The sequence below is a fragment of the Chamaea fasciata genome, unplaced genomic scaffold (genome assembly GCF_029207755.1).
Source record: "Chamaea fasciata isolate MVZ Bird 193981 ecotype frontalis unplaced genomic scaffold, bChaFas1.0.hap1 SCAF_5, whole genome shotgun sequence".
NCBI lineage: Eukaryota > Metazoa > Chordata > Aves > Passeriformes > Sylviidae > Chamaea > Chamaea fasciata.
In genome coordinates this window covers 32,656,351-32,676,607 of record NW_027094090.1, presented here as the reverse complement: position 1 = coordinate 32,676,607, position 20,257 = coordinate 32,656,351, and the positions used below count along the sequence as shown (strand labels likewise).

Below are 20,257 nucleotides of genomic sequence, written 5' to 3'. Positions count from 1 at the left end.
AAATTCTGGAATGTGGCATCCAGTTCATATGCTAGCCATGTTTCAGGATCTCTTAACTGCTTTGCAAAAGGGAAGCAAAATTGGCGTTGTTTCCACAGCCTCTTCACAGCTAAATTCAGCAGAAATGTATGAGGGCAGGAGGAGGAAAGACAGAGCACCAGCCACCTTAATTTAGAGATACTGGCAAAAAAATCCCTGAGTATTATTAGGAAGTAGCATATGCTCCAACTTGCTTTCCATGGCACCTCCTCCTCTTAATCATCTCTTCCCAGAGAGAGCCCCAGTGCTTAACTCCTCATGTTTTTCCCTGACTTGTTCTGTCCAAACATGGGCAGCGCTCCTTGCACAGAAACCGACATTAAGAAACATCATCTTTATTCTGCCATCTGGGAGGCTTGGCGCTTGGGAGCAAAGGCAATGGTGTCAGGCAGCGGTCACATTTGGTCCCTGTGCAGCATTGGATTTTGAATTGTTTATATAGAGATAGGGAAGCACAGTTTGCAGTTTCCAGACCTGGAAAAGAGGAAGCACAGGAAATAAAGGCACAGAGTGAGTCGTGACAGAGGGAAGATCCAAGTCCTCTGGCTTTTGTTTCTGTGCCATAATTGCAATGTCCTTTCTCAAGTAAGGGACAGTGTGGTGAGTTTACTGCACATTTTACTTCCAGCATGACAAAGCTCTGGTATGCCATATCCACCAAAATTTAGCTCAAGGAAAGGTAAACATTCATGAGACGACATCCAGAAGTAGGCGGATAATAGTAATTTCAGGGTGGTGTGAAATGATACTTTGATAGAGTGCCAGGCTATGGGAGGAAAAGTCATGCAGCCAAGACTGACAAATGTAATCAGTATTCACTGGCTCAGCTGTTATGAGACCAGATTTGGAGGACTTCTGCAGGTTGGTGAGCTCTAGAGATTTGGACCTCTTATAATGACCTGGAATAGCACAAAGCAGGCAAGCCATGGCTGAGGCTCTCTGGCATGGAATTAAATATTTATTTTTCATAATGGAACAGTTAATTTGAAAGCTTTCAGCAGGAAATTCTGCTTTTCAAAGCTTAGTAAGAGCCACCTTGTTGCAGATGAAAAGCAGAATTTCATCCCAAAATTTTTTGAATGGCAGCTCAGTTATTTGGTAGGGAAAGATGTGGCTCTGGTGGCAGCATTTGGCCCTTGCCAGGAGGGAACCGAAAGCCAGCCACCAGAGCAAATGATAAAAAGGTAATGGAGAAGAATTTTTGTTGTATCATAGAATTAGTAAAATCTTTCTGACAACTCCACAGTTATGTCCAAGGAGACCATTTTAGATTGACATCTGCCTTCTGGAGAAAATCCTCAGGAATTAAAAGGAACAGGGAAGGCAAATACATAGAGAAATACAGTATGATCAAAGGGAGTCAAAGTGGCTTCCACAAGCAAACATCACACTTTAGTGACTTCAGGTCCTTGAGGTTATGTCTACAAGAGAATACTAATACTAATAATAAATGCAGTTGATGCTCTTGCATGAGCACTTTGATTCCTCAGAAAACAATTGAGAAACTGTTGTGCATCACAGTATAAAAGATATGCTTTTATATACAATATAAAAGATATGAAGCTGCAGACAAAGTGGAAAGTTGGCACAGTCTACTGGAAATTGGCTAACGGGCAGGAAACAAAGGATGGCAGTAAAAAGCTAAAAGGAGATTAATTGGTGAATGCTGCAGGGAGCAGTGTTGGGATCCACTTTTTATTATTTACATATAAATTACATGGAGACCGGTATTGAAAGATCTCATCATTTGCCAGGAAAAGCTTCGCTGGATAACACTGCGCATAAAAGGGACGATACAATTAAGAAAGGGCTTAATTTATTGAAGTAGCTGGGCTGATCAATAGTGCAGGCAAGTGAATGCAGGCTGTTGTTTAGCTGGAATTCCCCCGAGGCCAGCTGCTGAGGAACACCTCAGGTGGCTGCAGGCTCGCATGTCACTTTGTTGTGAATGGTTCTCCAGCCGCAGGGACTCGCGTTGGCTGCCTCTTAAAAACAAACCTGGCTAATGAGGCACAGTGCCTTCACAGGGCTGCTGTGGTCCTTTGCAGCAGCCAAAGGCAGGGTTTGTCCGGTGGGTAGATCTGTTTGAAATGTAAATAAAAAACAGCCCACCTGTTTGGTCATTGCTTGCCCAGAGCAGTTTTCTCAGTGCTCTCGACTGCATGTAGGTAATACGTAATGTGAGAAACAAATACCTAGACTGAAGAAAGATGTTATTTGACAAACTGGATAATGCATGTCCAGAAAGATGTGTATGACTGTGGGCTCTGGTGGTTTATATCCACTGTTACCTGTCCTTAGATCTGTAAGTGCTGATTAACTAGTTAATCAGGTTAACTAGTATTATTCTGTCGGATATAAGGGTAACCCAGTGCTTATTGCTGTGGCTTCATGACTGGCTGTGCTGCTGAGGTTCTTCTGCTTGTTCCTTACAGTTTTTACATTTTGTGGTTGCTAACAACCTGTCAAGTTCAGCTACTGAACAGGTCAGCTGCTTTACATCAATAAGCCATCAGTGGATGGGAGAAGTATGGTGACCAAACTTAGCTCCTTCCAGGGCTGCCCTGATACTCCAGAGGGATTAATTTAAAGAGTGAGAAACTCGCTCTTCACACAGAAAGGGTTGGTAGGCTGGAGGGAGTTGCTGAGAGGACTCTCAGGACATCATGGGAGGCCGAGAACACAAGTTCTGTGGGGCACTCTCAGGATTGATGTCTGGCTGCAGAAGCAGCTCACAAGGAAAAGACTGAAGATTCAAGATGGCATCGTTAGAAAATTTGTCAAGGGTGCTGCCCCAGTTAAGGAGACCTCTGCATTGCCAGTCATTGTCTGGCCAGCTGTGGACAGGGAGCAGGGTTCTGTAATGCTGCTTTGCAGTGTGAGCAGCTTTGCACAAACTTGTGTCACAGACAGACCTTTCCTTTAACCTCACTCTTTCCTGAAATACAGCCACAGGAAGGAGGCAGTCATTGGGAAGGTTTAATCTGGAATTTAAAAAAATAAAACAAAATAGGCATTTTCATTGCAATTATTGAACTGCTTTTGGTCACATAAAATTTAAAGGGCTGTGGAGTTCATTGCTGTTGCAGGCACTTAGGTAATTCCCTGGATGTCTCCTCATACTTCAAAACTATGACATATCTTACTCTGTCACCTTTTCTGTACATTGTTGAGTGTGATATGGGTGCTGCACAGCGTGTGGAGTGGGTGTTCAGTGAGCCCTGCTGGGTTGAGCTTTTGTTCCACATGCCCTGGTGGTGCTGACCAGCCTGTGTGCCTCCAGGAGCTCTGCTGTTATGCTGCTCCAAGTCCAGCTGGAGGCACAGGGCTCTACTGCAAGAAACCCTCCCTGACCCAAGTAAGAACTGGAACAAAGGTGCTGACAGAAAAAGGAAGGGTTAGGAGCTGGTTACTTTCTGCACCTGGACAAGGCAGTCTGTGAACATAACCTGACCCTGCAACAGACTGGACAGCTCTAACTCTTTTTTGTCAGCAACATGTAGGGGCACCTACAGCTGTATTTAAGAAATCCAAGGCAAGACAAAAACAAAGGACTTAAGGTAACTGGAAGGCAGACAAAACTGCATTTCATTGAACGTTTTGTTGCATGCCCAACCAGCTCTTGTATGCAACAATTTTATGTCAATTACCCCAAGCTTGTTTCCTGTAACCTTGGCACTCTCTTTTCCTTAGCCTAGGGACTGGCCTAACACCTCCCTGTCCTCTGCATCTCTTCTGACATCTAGTTTCTTCTCAACATATGCCTTTCTGCTGGAGGTGCCCAGTTCACAAAGCTTATCCTTTTAGGAAGTACCCTTCTTCCTAGATTATATAATAAATCAGTGAATGCTTTTTTTTCCCTATTCCCCTAAAAAAACCCCATATTCTTGGTAAAGCGATCTCTTCTTGATGTTGCTCTTGCATTTTGACCCATGGACTGGCTGTAGGTAGCTTTGAAAAGTTTCTTATCCATCCCAGTGCCGCTCCTCAGTCAGGCAAAATGGTTCATTTCACCAGGATTCCAGTCCATGATGCATATGGTTTTGCTTTCCTGCCTTCTTCCCCACCTGAGCTGCAGAAATGGCTCCTGTGGTGTAACGTGTCTTTTGCCTTGGTTGGGATGTGCTTTTCCCAGCACAGATGTTTGAAGCTTGGTTAGCCCTACCAGGGGCTTGGTGCTGAGTGCATCCCTGAGCATTAACTCTGATGCTTTCTCAAGTGTTTGCTGGTCCCCAAGAGACCTGACCAGAACATGTGCTGTATATTTGTTTGTTGGCCAACTTACCCTCCACACCCCAGTGATTTCTAAGTTGCAACTGTGGGCTGTTAAGGCTGAACTAAATTCTAGAAGACAGGGACTATGACAGCTACTGATTTCCGTACAATAAGCTTGAGATGAGAGCTGTGCTGCATATAGGGGTCTTTTCTATATTCCCACTCAAGTCTGAATAAGCAGATATGCTCTAATGAAGAGAGAGTATCTTGCCTTGAATTTAATCCTCTCCAAAGTCCTTATTCAGCTGCTACCTTAGATAATGAAGTGAAGGTTACATTTTACAAATGACCTTCTTGTGCTTTTGAGTGAAAGGCGAACTGGTAAGGATTAGCTGTGAGATCTAGGTGATTTTTTTTTTTCCTCTGGTACTGGGTGAAGTCCCATAAAAGCTAATTACATTAAAAGGTCCAGGCATTTTATATGCATTGCCTGTTCCACAGCTCCCAAAAGGGAGAGTGTACCATGAGGAAGAATAAAACAGCTCATATTTTCTTCTTATGCCAAGTGCTTGTCCTGACTAACTGCTGTTAGTGGAATCCAGGACTGGAGCAGGGTGCATGATGAAGTGCACCATTTCTGAATTTCAGTATAGGTGATGCTTCCCTCCTGTCTGCCTTGCCGTGGTTGTTACAGTTCTTCCAAACTGTGGTTGTTGCTGGGGTAATTAAAGCGCTCTGTGGGTGCTTCCTAATGGCTCCCCATCACAACCTGGGAAATGCAGGCATTTCTCAGCTGGAATACAGCATGTGCTGGAGGGGGAGTTGCACCAAACTAAAGGCTTGTTTTAAAACAATTTTTATGGCCTTTGCTTGCATTCTGGCTCAGCTGATGGCCTCGCAGCAACCTGCCACTCTCAGCCTCTCTGGGAAGAGGATGGTGGAAGTTGTTTTAAAAGGCAGGGTGTTAAGAGGTGCCAGCAGTGATCAGCCTGACTGGGGCTGCAGACAGACGAGTTGAAGTCAGTCGGTATTTGAATAGTGCGAATAAGCTGCTCTTTTGTGCTGATCCTGAATCGGTCTGTAGCTACTGAAATCCTTACAGATACATGTGACTGAGCAGTTTTTTTGCATTTCATGGAACAACTCACTTGCTCAGGCAAAACTCTTGAGTGCAGCAGCTGCGTCAGGTTTAGAAAAGTGAATGCAATGCCGGCTGTCACACAGGCATTTCTAAACATGCAATCTGGCAGACTTTAATGGATCTGGACAAATAGTGAAAACAATTATTTGTGAATATTTTATTAGAAAATATCAAAAATTCATCAAATAAATTATTCAGCTTCCATATGACTAGTCCTGCCAATGATAGGGAGGAGCCTCATGCACTGAAGCCGGGCTGCTTGCAGGGGGAGGCTTCAAGTACTTCTGGCATCAGGCAGTGCCTTAGAGCCTGGTTTTGGAATGCTTGCATCCATCCTGTCTGGAGTTAGCGCCTGAGCCACGCTGAGCTGCACCAGGAAGGGTTGCTGTGTGGAGGGCTGAATTGGAGACAGGCTCTGCCAGTGCCACGGGAGGTTATTTCAGTGCCCTGGCTGAACCTGATAAACTCACAGCAAAACCCAGCAGTGTTTCACAAACAGGTCTGACGATCACCTCCTTCATGAATGTCTCTTGGGTTTTTTTTTTAGGTGCGAGTCTATGACCTCCTGCAGTATGAGCATGGCCCAGATGACGTTCTAATCCTAGCTACTGACGGACTCTGGGATGTGCTGTTAAATGAAGAAGTGGCAGAAGCTGTCACTAACTTTCTACCAAACTGTGACCCTGATGATCCCCACAGGTTCGTGCTCATTCCTGATTTTCTAGCTTCTCCATAGAAAAGCACTTTCTGATAACATTTTTTTTTTAGAAAGTATGATATGAATAATATTTGGGAAATACGCAACACAAGAAGATGTTTTTATAGGTTGGACGGAGCAAATGTGAGCAGTTGGAGCAGGGGCTCTGTTATAACTCAGAAATGCCCACCTTCAAAGGAAATGGTCTGGAATCACAGTATCTTGGCATGGGATCCATTTTGTTTGCTGTGTGAGGTCCTGTGAAAACTGTAGGAGGCTGGGGTCTTGGAAGAACATGGCAACAAGTCTCTCCTCTGGACAATCCCTTAACTCTAAAGATTGTTTCTTAGAAGGACATCCTCAATATCTCTCTCTCTCACTGTATGTATATGAATTTTGCACACTGTGGTTCCCACTCATTCCTAGTCATGGTGTGACCTTTAAACCCACTTTCCATAGAGGATGCTCATTGCTACCAGCTGCAGGACAGGTGTGGTGACAAGACAGGTGGAAAGTCTGACTTGTTTTTAATTTAATTAGATCCTGTTTCATTTCACCATTTTAATCTACCTCATGCTCTTCATTTTTCTATATTTATCACCTCTTAGATTATGAGTTTCTGTCCTTAAAACATACCATCATGCAAACAAACAAGTTCCCAAACAACCATCTAAAGGCTGGCTGCCTTGACTGAGTCCATAGGTTTGTCTGCTACTGAGTTCAGTGTCACTGAATTAAAACACTGTGGCAGAGATCAGAAGTCTCTTGCCTGTAAATGGGACTGTGAAAGTGGAAAGAACTTTATTTGTTCTTAGGGACTGTTCAGGAAGGGAAGTGTGTGTTGCTAGTGAATTTAGGGCTGTCTACCACTGTGTTCTGCCCTCACCCTGGGCTGAGAGTGGGGAAGAGAGAATTTACACATCCCCAGTTGGTCTGTGGAAAGTGGAGTTTCAGAAATAGCTAAGACTCATCTCAAAATGCTTGCTGTTACTCATATTTCTAAGTGGTCATCTTCACAGGGTTAGCCCTATTCATCCACAAACAAAATAACTGAGTATGGACACCTTGACAGTGACTTGGGTTTTAAAGAGAGAACACCTTCAAAATAACTCAACAGCAGTATTTTCTTGCCCTGACACAAATCTGAAATACAAAAAGAGGTTTTTGCTGCAATCATCAGGAGAATGGATGATTGATGATTGTCATGAAGGTGCAACTAGAATATTTTGACTTTACCCATCTCCTTATGCCAAAGATAAGATGTGGTATGAATGACAGTCCTGGGCCATCTCTACTTCAGCAAGACATGCAGCTGTGTCTGCCCTCTCTCTGGGAGGGGATCAGACAGGATCAGCTAAGGGCACTTCCAGGGCATCTGGCAGTGTGCTATGCAGACATACCATTCATTTAAGGTAGTCATCTTCCAGTTATTCCCTGACACTATTCAGAAGTGCTGTGGTGCTTTTGTTCTCATTCCTGCACCCTTGAGATTCTTGCAAAGGCACCTGGTAACATGCAGTGCCTCTGTCCTGCCCTCTCTCCATTCTCATCTAGTATTTGGGAAAGGTTGGCCCTGCCTTCCAGCCTCACCAGTCCCATCTGCTGTAAATATAGTCAGGCTGTGTTGTGTCTGTTTTGCTCCTTTTGGTCTTTACTAAGCTGATGGTGATGGCCACCATGATTGCTGCAGTAGGAAGCAGGATTCTTCAAGCTTTTCGACTTGTTAGGTGAATAATTTTTCATCCCTTATAGAACACTCAGAGAGTGTTATAGAACAGAACACTCATAGAACATCATTATAGAACACTCTGAGAGACACTAAATGGAAATTGTTTTGATTTAGATTTTCTCATACTGATTTAGTAATTGTGGGTGATTAGTCACTGTTTGTGCCAACGTGAGTACCACACATACCAGAGCTGAACCTGCTGTTTATAACTTTGAACAAACACACTTATTGGTGTTTGACCTACTGGTCTTTGAATGGACATCTGAATTGTAAATAAATTTGTTCTTTTAAACAACTTTGTGCCAGATCATTCAGAGGCTTACAAATAGTGATGGCAATACATTTCTCATGCCAGCATGCAAAAGGTAATTAGAGCAGTCCCTCATATAGTTTACAATGATATTTATGAAAATTACCTTTGTGGAACTGCTCTTGCTGCTTGATTGTAAAGAATATTTAAAGGTTTTAAAGTACTGTGTGAGAGGTTCTATGTAATTATTTCACAGTGGTCTAAATGAGGTATAACTAATGAATTTACAGTAGCACTGGAGCTGCATTCATTCCTCTCACTAGTCAGTGACAGAAAAATCTCCCTTGCCATATTATAAATGTTTTGTTTAAAGGAAATGTTATCCCAGAAAATGTCAGGTTCTGTGATGGGTGTAGTGACATAATCTGTGGTGAGGTGATCAGCTGAAAATTTAATATCTCTAAGGATGTAGAAAACTTGTCAGAATGTAAGAGATTTGCAGCCTGGGTTTGGCAATGCTGGGGTCTTCAGGAGAACCAACCTGTGGAGCAGCCCCTGGACCCACCTGACCCAATAGCCTACTTACTCTCTGACAGCAGCATATTAGAAAAGAGGGAAAAAAAACCCCAAAAGCTAGAGATGATTTTAGAGCTGCAGAGTACTTAGCTATTACATAATTAGCTCCTTGTGGGAATAATATTCTTCCCATTTGAATTAGAAGTCACTTTATAGCCTGATGGGTAAGAGCTTACAGCCCTCAGCAATGCTCTTAGACTCTCTCCTGGTGATACTTACTGTATTTGTTGCTCACATAAAAAAATCTCTGAATTCTGTCAAACATAGCATGTACCTGGACATCTCTAAGTGCGGGTGGAGCTAAGTCCTCAGGTCTCTCTTCATACAACCATGCGGACACAGCCTCAGGGGATTTGGGCACAGACTTGTTTAGAGAACAGTTCCTGTGTGAGGGCTGTGATGCAGTGAAGAGGCTGGGATGGAGCTGGGTTTCCTAGCCAGCTCATTTCTTACGGGTGTTGTGGCAGAGGAGCATTACAGGGGCTCCTAGTGAAGGACAGGTGGCAGTGCCATGGCTGCTGTCCATACCTCAGCTGAATGAAGATGGAGAACTATGACTCTTTGCCAACTTCCTTCAGCTGCATGTATACATGTTTACCCTCTAATCTTGGGAATCTTTTATTTCTCATCCTTCCTTTTGTCATTTCTTGTCCCCTCATTTTCCCTCTCACACTCACTTGAGATTTATGAGGATGCTGAGGAGCTCCTCCACCTCTGCTGGGTGTGAGGATAGAAGAAGCTGCTCAGACAGCAGCACGATTCCCCCACTGTCACCATTTCTCCTTCAGTACTTTCACTGATCAATACAGAAAGCTTTGGCATAAGAAAAAAACCCTCCATGTATTTATTCTTAAAACACAAAAGTTGTATTCCAGCAAGCTTATTCATTAGGAGAAAGTGGATACTTTAAAACTACTTCAGCAGTTCTCTAATGCTGTCTCAACAGCTGAATCCCAATTTTACAGCACTGGAGAATAATACATTCAGTAATGGACTGCTGCTGCTATTCATCTCCAGGTACAAGAGACTCACCCTATCTCTTCTAGTGCCAAGTTGAACAGCATTGCTTCAATTCAGCTCTGCACAGGAGAGGAATATGTTACTTCACTACTGACTTCACCTGTTCCTTTTTGTTTGCTTCATTGTGCTGGTTTTCTTGAGTATTTCATGGTTTGTCTACAAGAGAATTTCTTGCTTATTAAAGTTCCATTATTTTATCTTCCCCTCTCCAAACATTCAGCAGCAAAAGCCAAATGCAATCAAAAGCAATACTCATTCCTTTGTACTTCTTAGATGTGGAGAGTCCTTGTTAATTAGAAAAAGCAGAAAGGCAAAGTTTTCTTGCAGAATGATGGGTGTTTCTTTCTTAAATTCTGACAAGAGCTGAGAAATCCTTGAGAAATATGTTCTTGCCGAAATTCACTCAGCATCACGCTGTGAATAAATATTTCAGTTTCTTGCTTGCCACGTGGAGTCCTTTTGTTCCTTAGCCCTGCATCTGATTTGAGAACTGAGGAGTGCAAGTATGTATGTTTGGGTTTTTTCCCCTTAGAAAACACTATTTCATGTTGCATTAGGACAGTAAGGGCAGTGCTTCTTGTTACATCTTGATGTTCTAGCTCGAGGTTGTGGCACAGACTGATCTCAGAACAGTGGACAGTGCATGTGTGTATGTAAGCATGTGTGTTAGATTTCATGTCTTTGGACCCTTCTCTTACTGCTAAAGTAAATCATTTGTCAAAACTAGTGAGGCCTGGAAATTTTATCACTCAGTACCATTAGAAACAGTGGGTGCATTGCATTGAAGCAATCTACCTAGTAGTGCAAATATATCTACTCTTGATTCAAAGAAGTCCTCTGAGTTCAAATCATCAAAACTCTAGGCACAAAACATAACGGGTTTTTTTTTAATCTTCTTTTATCCCCAGAGACTGAATAAAGTCTCTATGATAGAAATTAGAACTTAATAAGGAGTTCTGTGATGAAAAGTTCTAAGGTTAGAAAAGTCCTGAGTAACTGACAAACCTAAACACACACACAGTGCTTCTGATCCACAGAGATATTGTTCTTTCCCTTTCCACAGATGAGATCTGGGCAGATCATTTCTGGTCAAGGATCCCCCTTAGAAAAGGGGGTATTGAAATGGAAACCCTTCTTGTCCTTTCTGCTTTCGGAAATAGAGGTGTGCTTTAGTTCTTGGAGCCCTGCATCATCATGAAGGTTGATACTTACACTTTTAATAAAAACCACGCAGACTGGTGGTTTATTCTTGTCAGTCTTTTAACTATTCAGTTACTTCAAATTACAAAATTATAGAAAAGCTTGCCTCCACCCAATCAAGTTCAAAACCTCTTGGCCAGGTGTTGGGCTGATGAGGTGAAACACATGACAGTAGCTGTTCACCCATAATGAGATTTCTTTCAGAGGAAACTTCTGAATACACAGATGTGTTGATGTAGTAACAGCAGGTAAAGCAGCAAGGGAGAACATGACGGAGCACTGTCTGTGCACCTTTTGGACTCTGACACCCACTCTTCCCCCAAGCAGCATGTGGTAGCTTTTCAGGACAGAAAAATAACTCCCATAAATCCAGTGCCACTCAGCCCAGCACAGGCTGGGAGTTTTGAAGCCACGTGAAACTTGGTATTTGACTAAATTAAGCACTTGACCACTCATATTCATGCAATTTTCACTGAACTCATAAATGTGAAAGAACTGTGGGACTCTGTTAACCTAATCATATTAACTGTAAGTTTCCTTTTCCAGTTTCAGAATAAAAGAGATTTAAAAGTCATTCCTACATTCAAGAAAAACAGACAAGTTAGTATTCAAGTGAAATTTAGATTTTATTTTTTATGCTCTATTACTTGCTATCAAACTACTTTCTTTGTTACAGTTCATTTCTGAAATAGTTGAGCCATGTTTACCTTCAGGTGTGTCAGTGAACAAGTGTGTAGTTTTCAAAAAGTAGTATTATTTGGGGTCCTCAGTTTTTTAGACTACTACTAGAAAGCCAATTTGTTAAGGTAAGTGTGTTTAATATTTTTCTCAAGATCGGTGAAGCCAGGCACTTAGGATGGCCAGTGACTTTTGATCAAGTGATGCCTGTCAAATAGCTTTACATTCTTATTCAGGAGCTGTCACTGAACTGGAAGGGGTTGCTTTGTACATATGCCATGGTTTGTGTTTCTCCTGCCTGCTTCTAAAGCACTGGGAAGCAGGTCTTGGTAGGTCACAACATTAAGTCTGGCAGGCACCTGGCTGTGAAAAGCCCCTTTCCTCATGGATCAACCCTCCCTGGCTGTACTGTGCCTTTTCCACAGGTACACGCTGGCGGCGCAGGACCTGGTGATGCGAGCCAGGGGCGTGCTGAAGGACCGGGGCTGGCGGATATCCAACGACAGGCTGGGCTCTGGAGACGACATCTCTGTCTACGTCATCCCTTTGATACATGGGAACAAACAGTCCTGAAAGGAGCACCAAGAGTGGTTATAGGATGGGGATCTTTTTGGGAAGGGCCTGTAAGAGACAATAGGTTTTGGTGGTCTGACCAGGACACTTCCAGTTGATGTAATCTAGTCAAAACTAATGCTGGAGGAGTATTTTTCTGCCCAAAAGGTAGGGCTCTGCACATATACTGTATATGTTTAAAGATAACCCTTAAGATTCCGATTTCCCTACAGAAATGGTTTTGGTGCTTAACAGGAATATGGGATTTAAATGCTGCTAGCATATTATGGATTCTGTCATCCCTCTAGGTGGGGTGGGGAATTAATTTTTTTCTCAGTTTACCATGTAGCTTGGAAGAGCCATTTAAGTTGTGAAAGTAGAAGTGGGTGTCAGAAGCCAAGGAGGCTCCTGAAATCTACCCCCAAATATTCCGAAGGGGGCTTGGGTCACATCTCATTTAAGAATATAGATATACATATATGAAACTCAAGAGTTTTCTTCTTTCGGAAAGTTGTATTCATGACTTATCTATGGACAACTTCAAACTTGTGTAATCCTTTGAGCCCCCATTTCCTCTCCTGTCTCTTCTTCAGTAGACTGTACCTCCTGTATTTTAGTAGGAAAACTGAAATTGGTTTCAGTGTGACTATGCCTGTTTACTGCAGCAAAAAGAGTCACCTGCAAAGTTGTCCAGGAGAAATAGGTCACAGTCCTGTATGGCAGAATTTATTCTGGTGTGAGGAGTTGTCAAGATTTCTTGTGTGTATACCATGATTATGCAGAGCATGCAAACTCAGCTTTATGTGATGTTTTACCTGGAGGCCGTGGTTTCTTTGGGATCAGAGATTTACATTCATTGAATGGTTCTGCCTGCTTTATCCTGTTGAAAGGATCCCTGACCATAAAATTTTTCCATCATTTGAGATTTAGTAAATTTGTTTGGGCTCCTGAGTGTATTTTCAGTTGGACTTCTACTTGAAGTAGTGGTATTGTTCTCATTAGCAATCTGGATACACAGATAGTGATCTATTTCAAAGGTGTTTCAGTTCTTCCTGCCTCATTTATTATTCGGGATACCTTTGCCTGCTTGACTTTGGTGATCAGAAAGGGACAGCTTAAAACTTTCTGTCCTCTTGGCATTGAGAATTGTACTCAAGGATCACAAGATGACTGTGATAGATACAAGCCCTTGCTTCAGCGGCTCTTTTCTTAGCAGTGATAAATCAATTTAAATAAAGAAAATTTGTTTAAAATCTTACTGACATGAAAGCAGTAGTCCAGGAGAGAAACAAGTGAGCAAGTCTGCAGTGTAACCTGGCTGCCTAATCCATGCAGGCAGCTCTCTTACTTCACTGGCAGGAATTTAAGAGAAAACAAAATCAGAAAGCTCTAGCACACAGGCAGGTATATTGGCTGGGGAGCCATCTTCCACTTCATTTGTGCCCAGACCACACTGGTGTGGAGCTGTTCATCTGGTTTGTACTTCTTTGATAAGAAAATAGACAGGGAGCTGACATGATTGTAGGGCATTGACTAGGGAGCTGACAAATGCTGTGTCCTTTCCAAAAGAGAAAGAGATGCTGTGCCCTTTGCAAACTTTCTCCTGAACAGGCGTGGCCCAGAGATCACCAGTTCTGTAATTTATGATGTGCTGTGTCAACACGGTGCAGCCCAAGTGCGGTGCAGCTGCCCAGATGCTGTGTTTGACTGCATCTGGAAGTACAGTTTGGTGGATTTAAACTACTCTTGCTCCAAATCTCTAGACCCAGAAGAGTTTCAGGATGTAAGCAGGCAATGTGGAGGGTGGAACAGCTCAAACACTGCAGCAAGCTGCGTGATTTTAGTCTGAAAACTGTTCCATGAGTTCCCCAGTGCCTCATGTGATAAAGCTGTACAGAACGTGGATGTTTTATATTCTAGAGCTTCAGTATAAATCAATGGCATATCTGATTATGTGTTTTCATGCCTTTTTTTTTTTTTTTCTCTCTTTACCTCTTTTTCTGTGTGCATCTGGGTGAAAAGAGAGGCTTGGAGTCTAGAATTTTTCACATGGCCCTTCATATATTTTAAAGTTTAAGCAAGAGATCTTCTTGCACCTTTTTTTTTTTTTTTGGCCTAATAAACTTGTAAACATGCTTTTCATGCTCTGTGTAACTCCTGTTGTCTCTTTGCAAATGCAGTTGTGTAGTCTTCTGGTAATTCAGATCCTCTTTGACAAAGAAATTATTGCTGGCAGATCTGGTGAAATCATCTAAACAGCTAAAACGCTGGTGTTTGCTGGTACTAACCAGAAGCCCAAGTCAAATATTTCAGTGCTCATGCACTGTTGGTCTTTGTTTGGTAACATGGTGTCAACACACATACCAGTTGCTACAGAACCACTGAGTGCAGTGTGGTAGAAATAGATTTCTAGTGTAGCATTTGCCAAAATTTGAAAGTGAAACTTCAAGGCAACAGAAAAGGCACCTTCTCATTCAGGGGTGTTTTTAAATGTACCCCTGAAGAGATGGGTTAGCAGACTGCATGACTTGGTGGGAGCAAACTGGCAGGTGACTTCTCGGAGCATGATCTGGTAGGTGGTGAATCAGCCTGTTGTTCATCTGAGGCACTGCCATCAGTCAGGAGCTTCTCTGCAGCAACTGGGCCCAGGCTGAGTTATGTTCAGTGTCAGCCCCTCTCCCGGAAAGGGCAGAAATACGGTATCAACAATTAATATCAATTAGCATCAATTAATGAATTCTGAGAACTTTAGTAAAAGGTTTTATACTCAGATGTACATGACTGAAACTATGCTGTGACAGTTTTTGTTTTGCATTTTTGCAAACTTTAGGTGCTTGCCTCCCTGGAGTATCTGGCACATCTCTGATCCATGCATTAGTACCTGGGGTTTCACTTTTAGCTGCTTTTGGTAGATCTTTGCATACCTGAGCTGGGGTTCTGCTCTACTTCAAGGCATGGTATGAATACATGTACACACCTAAGGCTCACAGAAACAGCACGCAGGAGTCATTTATTGGGGAGGTATTATGTGAGAACCAAGAATAATTAAAAGCACTTCCAATTCCCTTTAAAGGCTGAATTACTTTGCACAGCATTAGAAAACACAGATGGCAGGGAAGATTCCTGGTGGACAATGGCATTTTTCAGATGGGTGCAGGGTGGGTACAGCCGTGTTCGGACTTGAAGCTGCTTTAGGGCTCAGTGAAGCTCCTGAGTTAGGAGCAGACAGCTTGTGTCCTCAGACTGAAGTTGGATGCAAGTTAGGCACCAAGTCCAAATTTTAGGTCCCTGGCATGTCAGTTACTGCCTGATGCCGGCAGTGCTCTGGCTTTTGCCGGTCAAATTCCCTTAGTCTCCCAAACTTCTACAGCCTCAGCAGCAAGGAACCTCAGCCCTGAGTTACATCTACGTTCGCGTTGCTATTGCACACGGTGCTCTGCCTTGCCTGTGCATAGCCACTGCTTAGAAAGTTGGACAAATTCTTGTCCTTCCTTGGATAATGGCAAGGAAAGGCACCAGTAAAAGAGTTCCAGTTAGCTGCAGTGTAACACTCTCTTCTGCTGCCTAGACTAGTCCCATTTCTAGAAACTCAAAACCAGGAAGCTTTTACCATTCTCCCAGAAATACTGTTGCAGAAAGTAGAATCGCCATTTCAGGTATTTTTCTCTTGCACTACAGCCTAAAATTTTCTTTATTTAATTTGATGAAGAAGGTGGTTAGAAATTTAATTTACACCTGATTATGTAAGGCACACAGCCATCTTTTGGTGCATTAAGAAAATAATGCTTCCTTCATGAACACAAAAGTGTATTGTCTGAGAGGGCTGCTGTTCAGTGGTTTCACACTGGAGAGAGAATTTTTTAAATAAATTCTGAAAAACAGCGGGGCTAACAGGCTAAAGGAAAAGGGTCAGAATATGCTGTTAATAGTGGATTTCCATTTGCGGTTACTTCTGTGTTGAAATATGACAGGAGGTTTGTGAGGTACTGTCAACTCTGTCCCTCCAGGATGTTTCTGAGGAACTGCTCTTGATGTTTGGGCAGATTTTGGCTCTGAACTTCTAGGTTTTTAAAACTGCTAGTTTTTTAAAGAACACTACATGCTTCGAGCAAATCTGCTGTGTTTCTTCCAGCCTTGGTGTTTTCCTTTTGTTTTACATTTTATGCACTAATACTTTTTAGGCATTTTTCTATCAAACATTAATGGCAAACTGTGTGGAACTGTTGTTCCTCCTGGACATTTTAGGTATGTAAGTAGTTTTCCTCCATGTGTCTTAGATGAAGACTCAGTGATGTGGCTGTCATAGAGAGAGTGACCAAACGATGCTGTAACTGTGCTGCTGTATTTCTACCTGTGATGTACTTGAAGGAGGATGCCCTTCTCCACCTCCATGCTCATTGTTTTCTTTTTTGTTTTTTTAATCCATTGCTGTTGGTGTTCTTTCATAGGTCTCTAATTTTGATTTTTTTTTAATACCTGCCACATTTATCTTTCCTTCAATGGCCATTTCGTCTTAATATCTTGAGGTCTGTACAACTGTCTAGGGTTTAAATTTCCTGAAGAAAGAAGGACCTGCTGGAGGAAGATGTTTTGGACCAATGTACTTCTGCTTTGTGACTGTGAAATGTTAATCTTTTTGTAACCTAAGAACAAAAAATGTTTAGTAAAGGGATATATTTTGTGTTTTTTGAAACTTTTCAGTGCAATGAACAAAAGAGGAGGATACTGAAGAAGTGTATGTGCAAAGTTTTAAAATAAAATTTTAAATTATATATTATATAATCCATCTAGATGTATAATTATTTTTATTCTGTGTTTGTCATGACCATTCGCCGAGTCTCTTTATGTGTATTACTAATTGTGCAATGTGGACAAGTAGCACACTCTGCTTTACAAGGGAACTGATGATTCACTGACAAAAGGTCTGACTCTTGAGCTAGTGAAGTAAATTCCTTTGAGGTGCATTAGTGGATGGGCTGATCTGGAAGAGTTCAGCTGGAGGGTAGCTGTGAGAGCTTTGTGCTGCCATCAGATCATGATTCATCACTCAGACTGCCAGTTGCCATGTTCTGACTCAGTGAAGAGCTATGCAAAGTGATCCAGTACCAGCTCTCTGAGGCATGGGATGTAATTTTGGAAATGACAACATAGTTGGAGTAAGTTTCCCCTCATCCTCAGTTCCTTAGGAATCACTGTCTGAAATTCTGCCCTGAGTTTATGTTTGAGTAAAGGTGAATTCATAGATTCCACTGAAGCAAGCTCTCACAGTTATTTAATAACCAAAAATGCTTTTACAGGTGCTGAAGATGCAGGAACTGACACCAGCCTTGCCCTGTGCCAGCACAGTCACGGACAGTGCCCATCTGGGTTGCCAGCAAGAGAATGAGAACTGGGCATCTATCAACTCATTATATTTTGAAATACTGCATTGTAGCACAAGTGGTTCTCCTGCTTCCTCTTTCACCTCATGCTTAGTAAAACAGCATTGAAAACATCTGTTCTAGTGCTACTGCGGTTTTTAAAGTGCTGCACGTGCCCTTTGTATCCACTGAGCACAGTGGAGAGTGCAAAAAGAAGCAATGTTACTTTCTTTCACTCTTGCTTCACTACTCTCCCCTTAAGTCCTACAGTTTATTACTAGAGTCTGACCTCAGTGTCAAGTTTAAAATTGCTGTGCAAATAAAACTTCAGCACAGCTTTGCCTGGATGCTGGTGTCAGCTGAATAATAAGTGTTGGTAGCATGCAGTGACAGGGAACTGTTGCACACCAACGGGACCAAAGGACTTTATACCCCATCATCCTTTTCCATTTCCTATGCCCTAAATGCTGTAAGCTTGTAGATCAAGTAAGGCTTCTTATCTTAATTTTTTTTAGGTGGTCCATACAACTCTTAAAATTTGAGCACCAGTTCCTGTCATTCATGTAGGCAGTAAGTCAGTGCTTTGCCAAAAAATCCATTCATGTATCCTACTCAATGTGCCCAGTTAACTAAAGTGACGTAAGGGAACAATCCCAGTAATTTATTGTATTTTGTAAAGTTTCTGTAAAACCAAGGCCTGAAATTTTGTCTTCTTAATGTATTGTGGTAGACCAATGTACTTTCACAGAAAGTTGACTTCTTTATGCTTTTACACAGTGACTTTTACTGATTCCAGAGTTTCTCTCATGCTTTCCAGGAAGGCTTATATAAATCAAGGGTTTTGCACATCCTGTTATTTTTAGGCGGAAGGATGAAGGTTTTTTTAAAAAAATCCTCCACTTTGATGAACAAAGGATGCCATAACTTTTTGGGGATGTTAAAATAATTTCAGGGGAAATGGTGCTTTGAGGGTGAGATGGCTACAAAGGAGTTTGATGAAGGTAGACAAAATGTGTCTACAGGTAGATAAAGACATTATTTGGAGACTCTTAATAATTTAAGAATAATTAATCATAAATTTGAAGCTGTAGCAATAGTCCATGACACTCTGCCACAAAATGTGAAGGAGAGAGGGAGGTAGCTGCAGCAGAAGAAATAATTAAATCTTTACTGTAGCTAATTTAAGACTGATTATTTAGATGTGTGGATAGATAAGATCTCTGAACTTTCAAGAATTTGAATATTGAACCCAATATTAGAATTACATTTTAATGCATAATTTCTCAGCCTCTAAAGAGTCAAAGTATCCCTCATCTTGACCACAAGCATTTGTTCCCTTAATTGACAGAAATCAATCCCTCATAGTGTTCCTCTGTCAAGATGGCACACAACCAGCTCTAATGGTTTGGTGTTTTCTGTGAGTTTCTCAGTCATCCCTGGATTTACAAGTCTGTTTGTTGGGTGTTCTGCTTGTCTGTGGTAGTTCAAGGACTTTCCCAACAGACTGGATCCCAACAGAGCATCTCCCAGGTTTATTTAAGCTATGGGATAGTATTTTTCCTTCCTTTCCTCTCCTTACTGTGCCCCTCTCAGCTTTAAAACGTTTTGGAGTAGTTAACTGCTGTTTGATACGAGCTACTGAGTCCCTGGCCATCCACCTTGTCCCACCACTTGCTTCCTGCAGGTCCTGACAGTGAGAGCATCACCAGCAATGAAGGACTGCTGGTAGCTAAAGGGGAGATTCATAGAAGGGGAAAGGGTTTCTTCGTTATCCTAACATTGCTCATTACCTCTAAATTAAAACTTACATGCCTGTAATATTTCAATTCTCCAATTTGAAAGAGGGAATTTTAATGGTTTTTCAGTTGGTTTTAGAAGGCTCAACTTTTTGCATCATTGTTACCCCAGTTCTTTGGCTCAGTTATTCTTCAGGAAAAGTACTCCTCCTTGGAAAATTAAGGGCTGCCTGGAAAATCCAAAGGTTGTCACACAAGCTCAGAGCATTTAGCTTCTCATATGATAGTCATTGTGTATTTCAGTAATTGCTACAACTTTTTGGGGACTAAGCAAAGAAACCTGAAATTTTGCTATTTTTGCTTTAAAAGAGTAAGACTTGAGGATATGGAAATTCTGCAACATATCCATGAGTAAAATTACATGGAAAGATCCTGCTTTCCCATGAGAGTTACTGTGGAAGACAAATGACTAGGCAGTCACCTTATGAAATATCACATTGTTCCTACATAGAGACTATTTCTCTGCCCAATAAAATATTCAATAAAGCTCAAGGATGTAAAAGCAGCTGACAACCCTGCAGTCATTTCAGTCTGTTCAGAATTTAGACTGACCATGCCCATCCAGATCTCTTAAATGTGTATTAGTTTAATTTTTAATTCTGCAGCCCTTTGTGGCAGATGTGCACTGAGGCAGCTGTTTCAGGGTATGGTGCAGTATAACAGCACATACTGGGATGGACAAGAGACAGGGAGAAGCCAAACACAGTTGTTGCAGTTATCCAGGATCTAGAAGCAGACAAACCAGTTATTTCAAGAGGGAATTGCCAAAGAATGTACAAAGAGCAGGGGATTCCTGCAGCCACGAGCTGTTTAGGCCTTAATTCTGAAAAGTCCTCTCTTCCCCATGTTGTGCCTGTTTACTTTCATTCCTGGGTTGGTACCACAGCTAATTGCTCCAAATACCTTATTTCTTACCATCCGCCAGCTTTCCCTATAGCTTTGTCTGCCAAATGTCAACTGCCTCTCATCTAGCTGAGATCAAGGTACTCCACGAACAAGCTCCT

General features: G+C 42.0%; 1 protein-coding gene across 2 annotated transcripts in view; it reads left to right on the top strand.

The window, feature by feature from the left end:
- PPM1H (protein phosphatase, Mg2+/Mn2+ dependent 1H) overlaps positions 1–17,607 on the top strand; it is a 129,864-nt gene extending 112,257 nt beyond the window's left edge. Inside the window, exons 9-11 of one of the 2 annotated variants that reach the window (XR_010720793.1) lie at positions 5,943–6,094; positions 11,971–12,265; positions 17,395–17,607. Coding sequence is in view for 1 of the 2 variants with exons in the window: in XM_066183169.1 (XP_066039266.1) it covers positions 5,943–6,094; positions 11,971–12,118 (300 nt within the window). In the remaining variant the exon portion in view is untranslated. Of the gene's footprint in view, positions 1–5,942; positions 6,095–11,970; positions 14,238–17,394 lie in introns of those variants that run through there. The other variant, XM_066183169.1, reaches the window with a different exon arrangement.
- Positions 17,608–20,257: the final 2,650 nt, after the last annotated feature.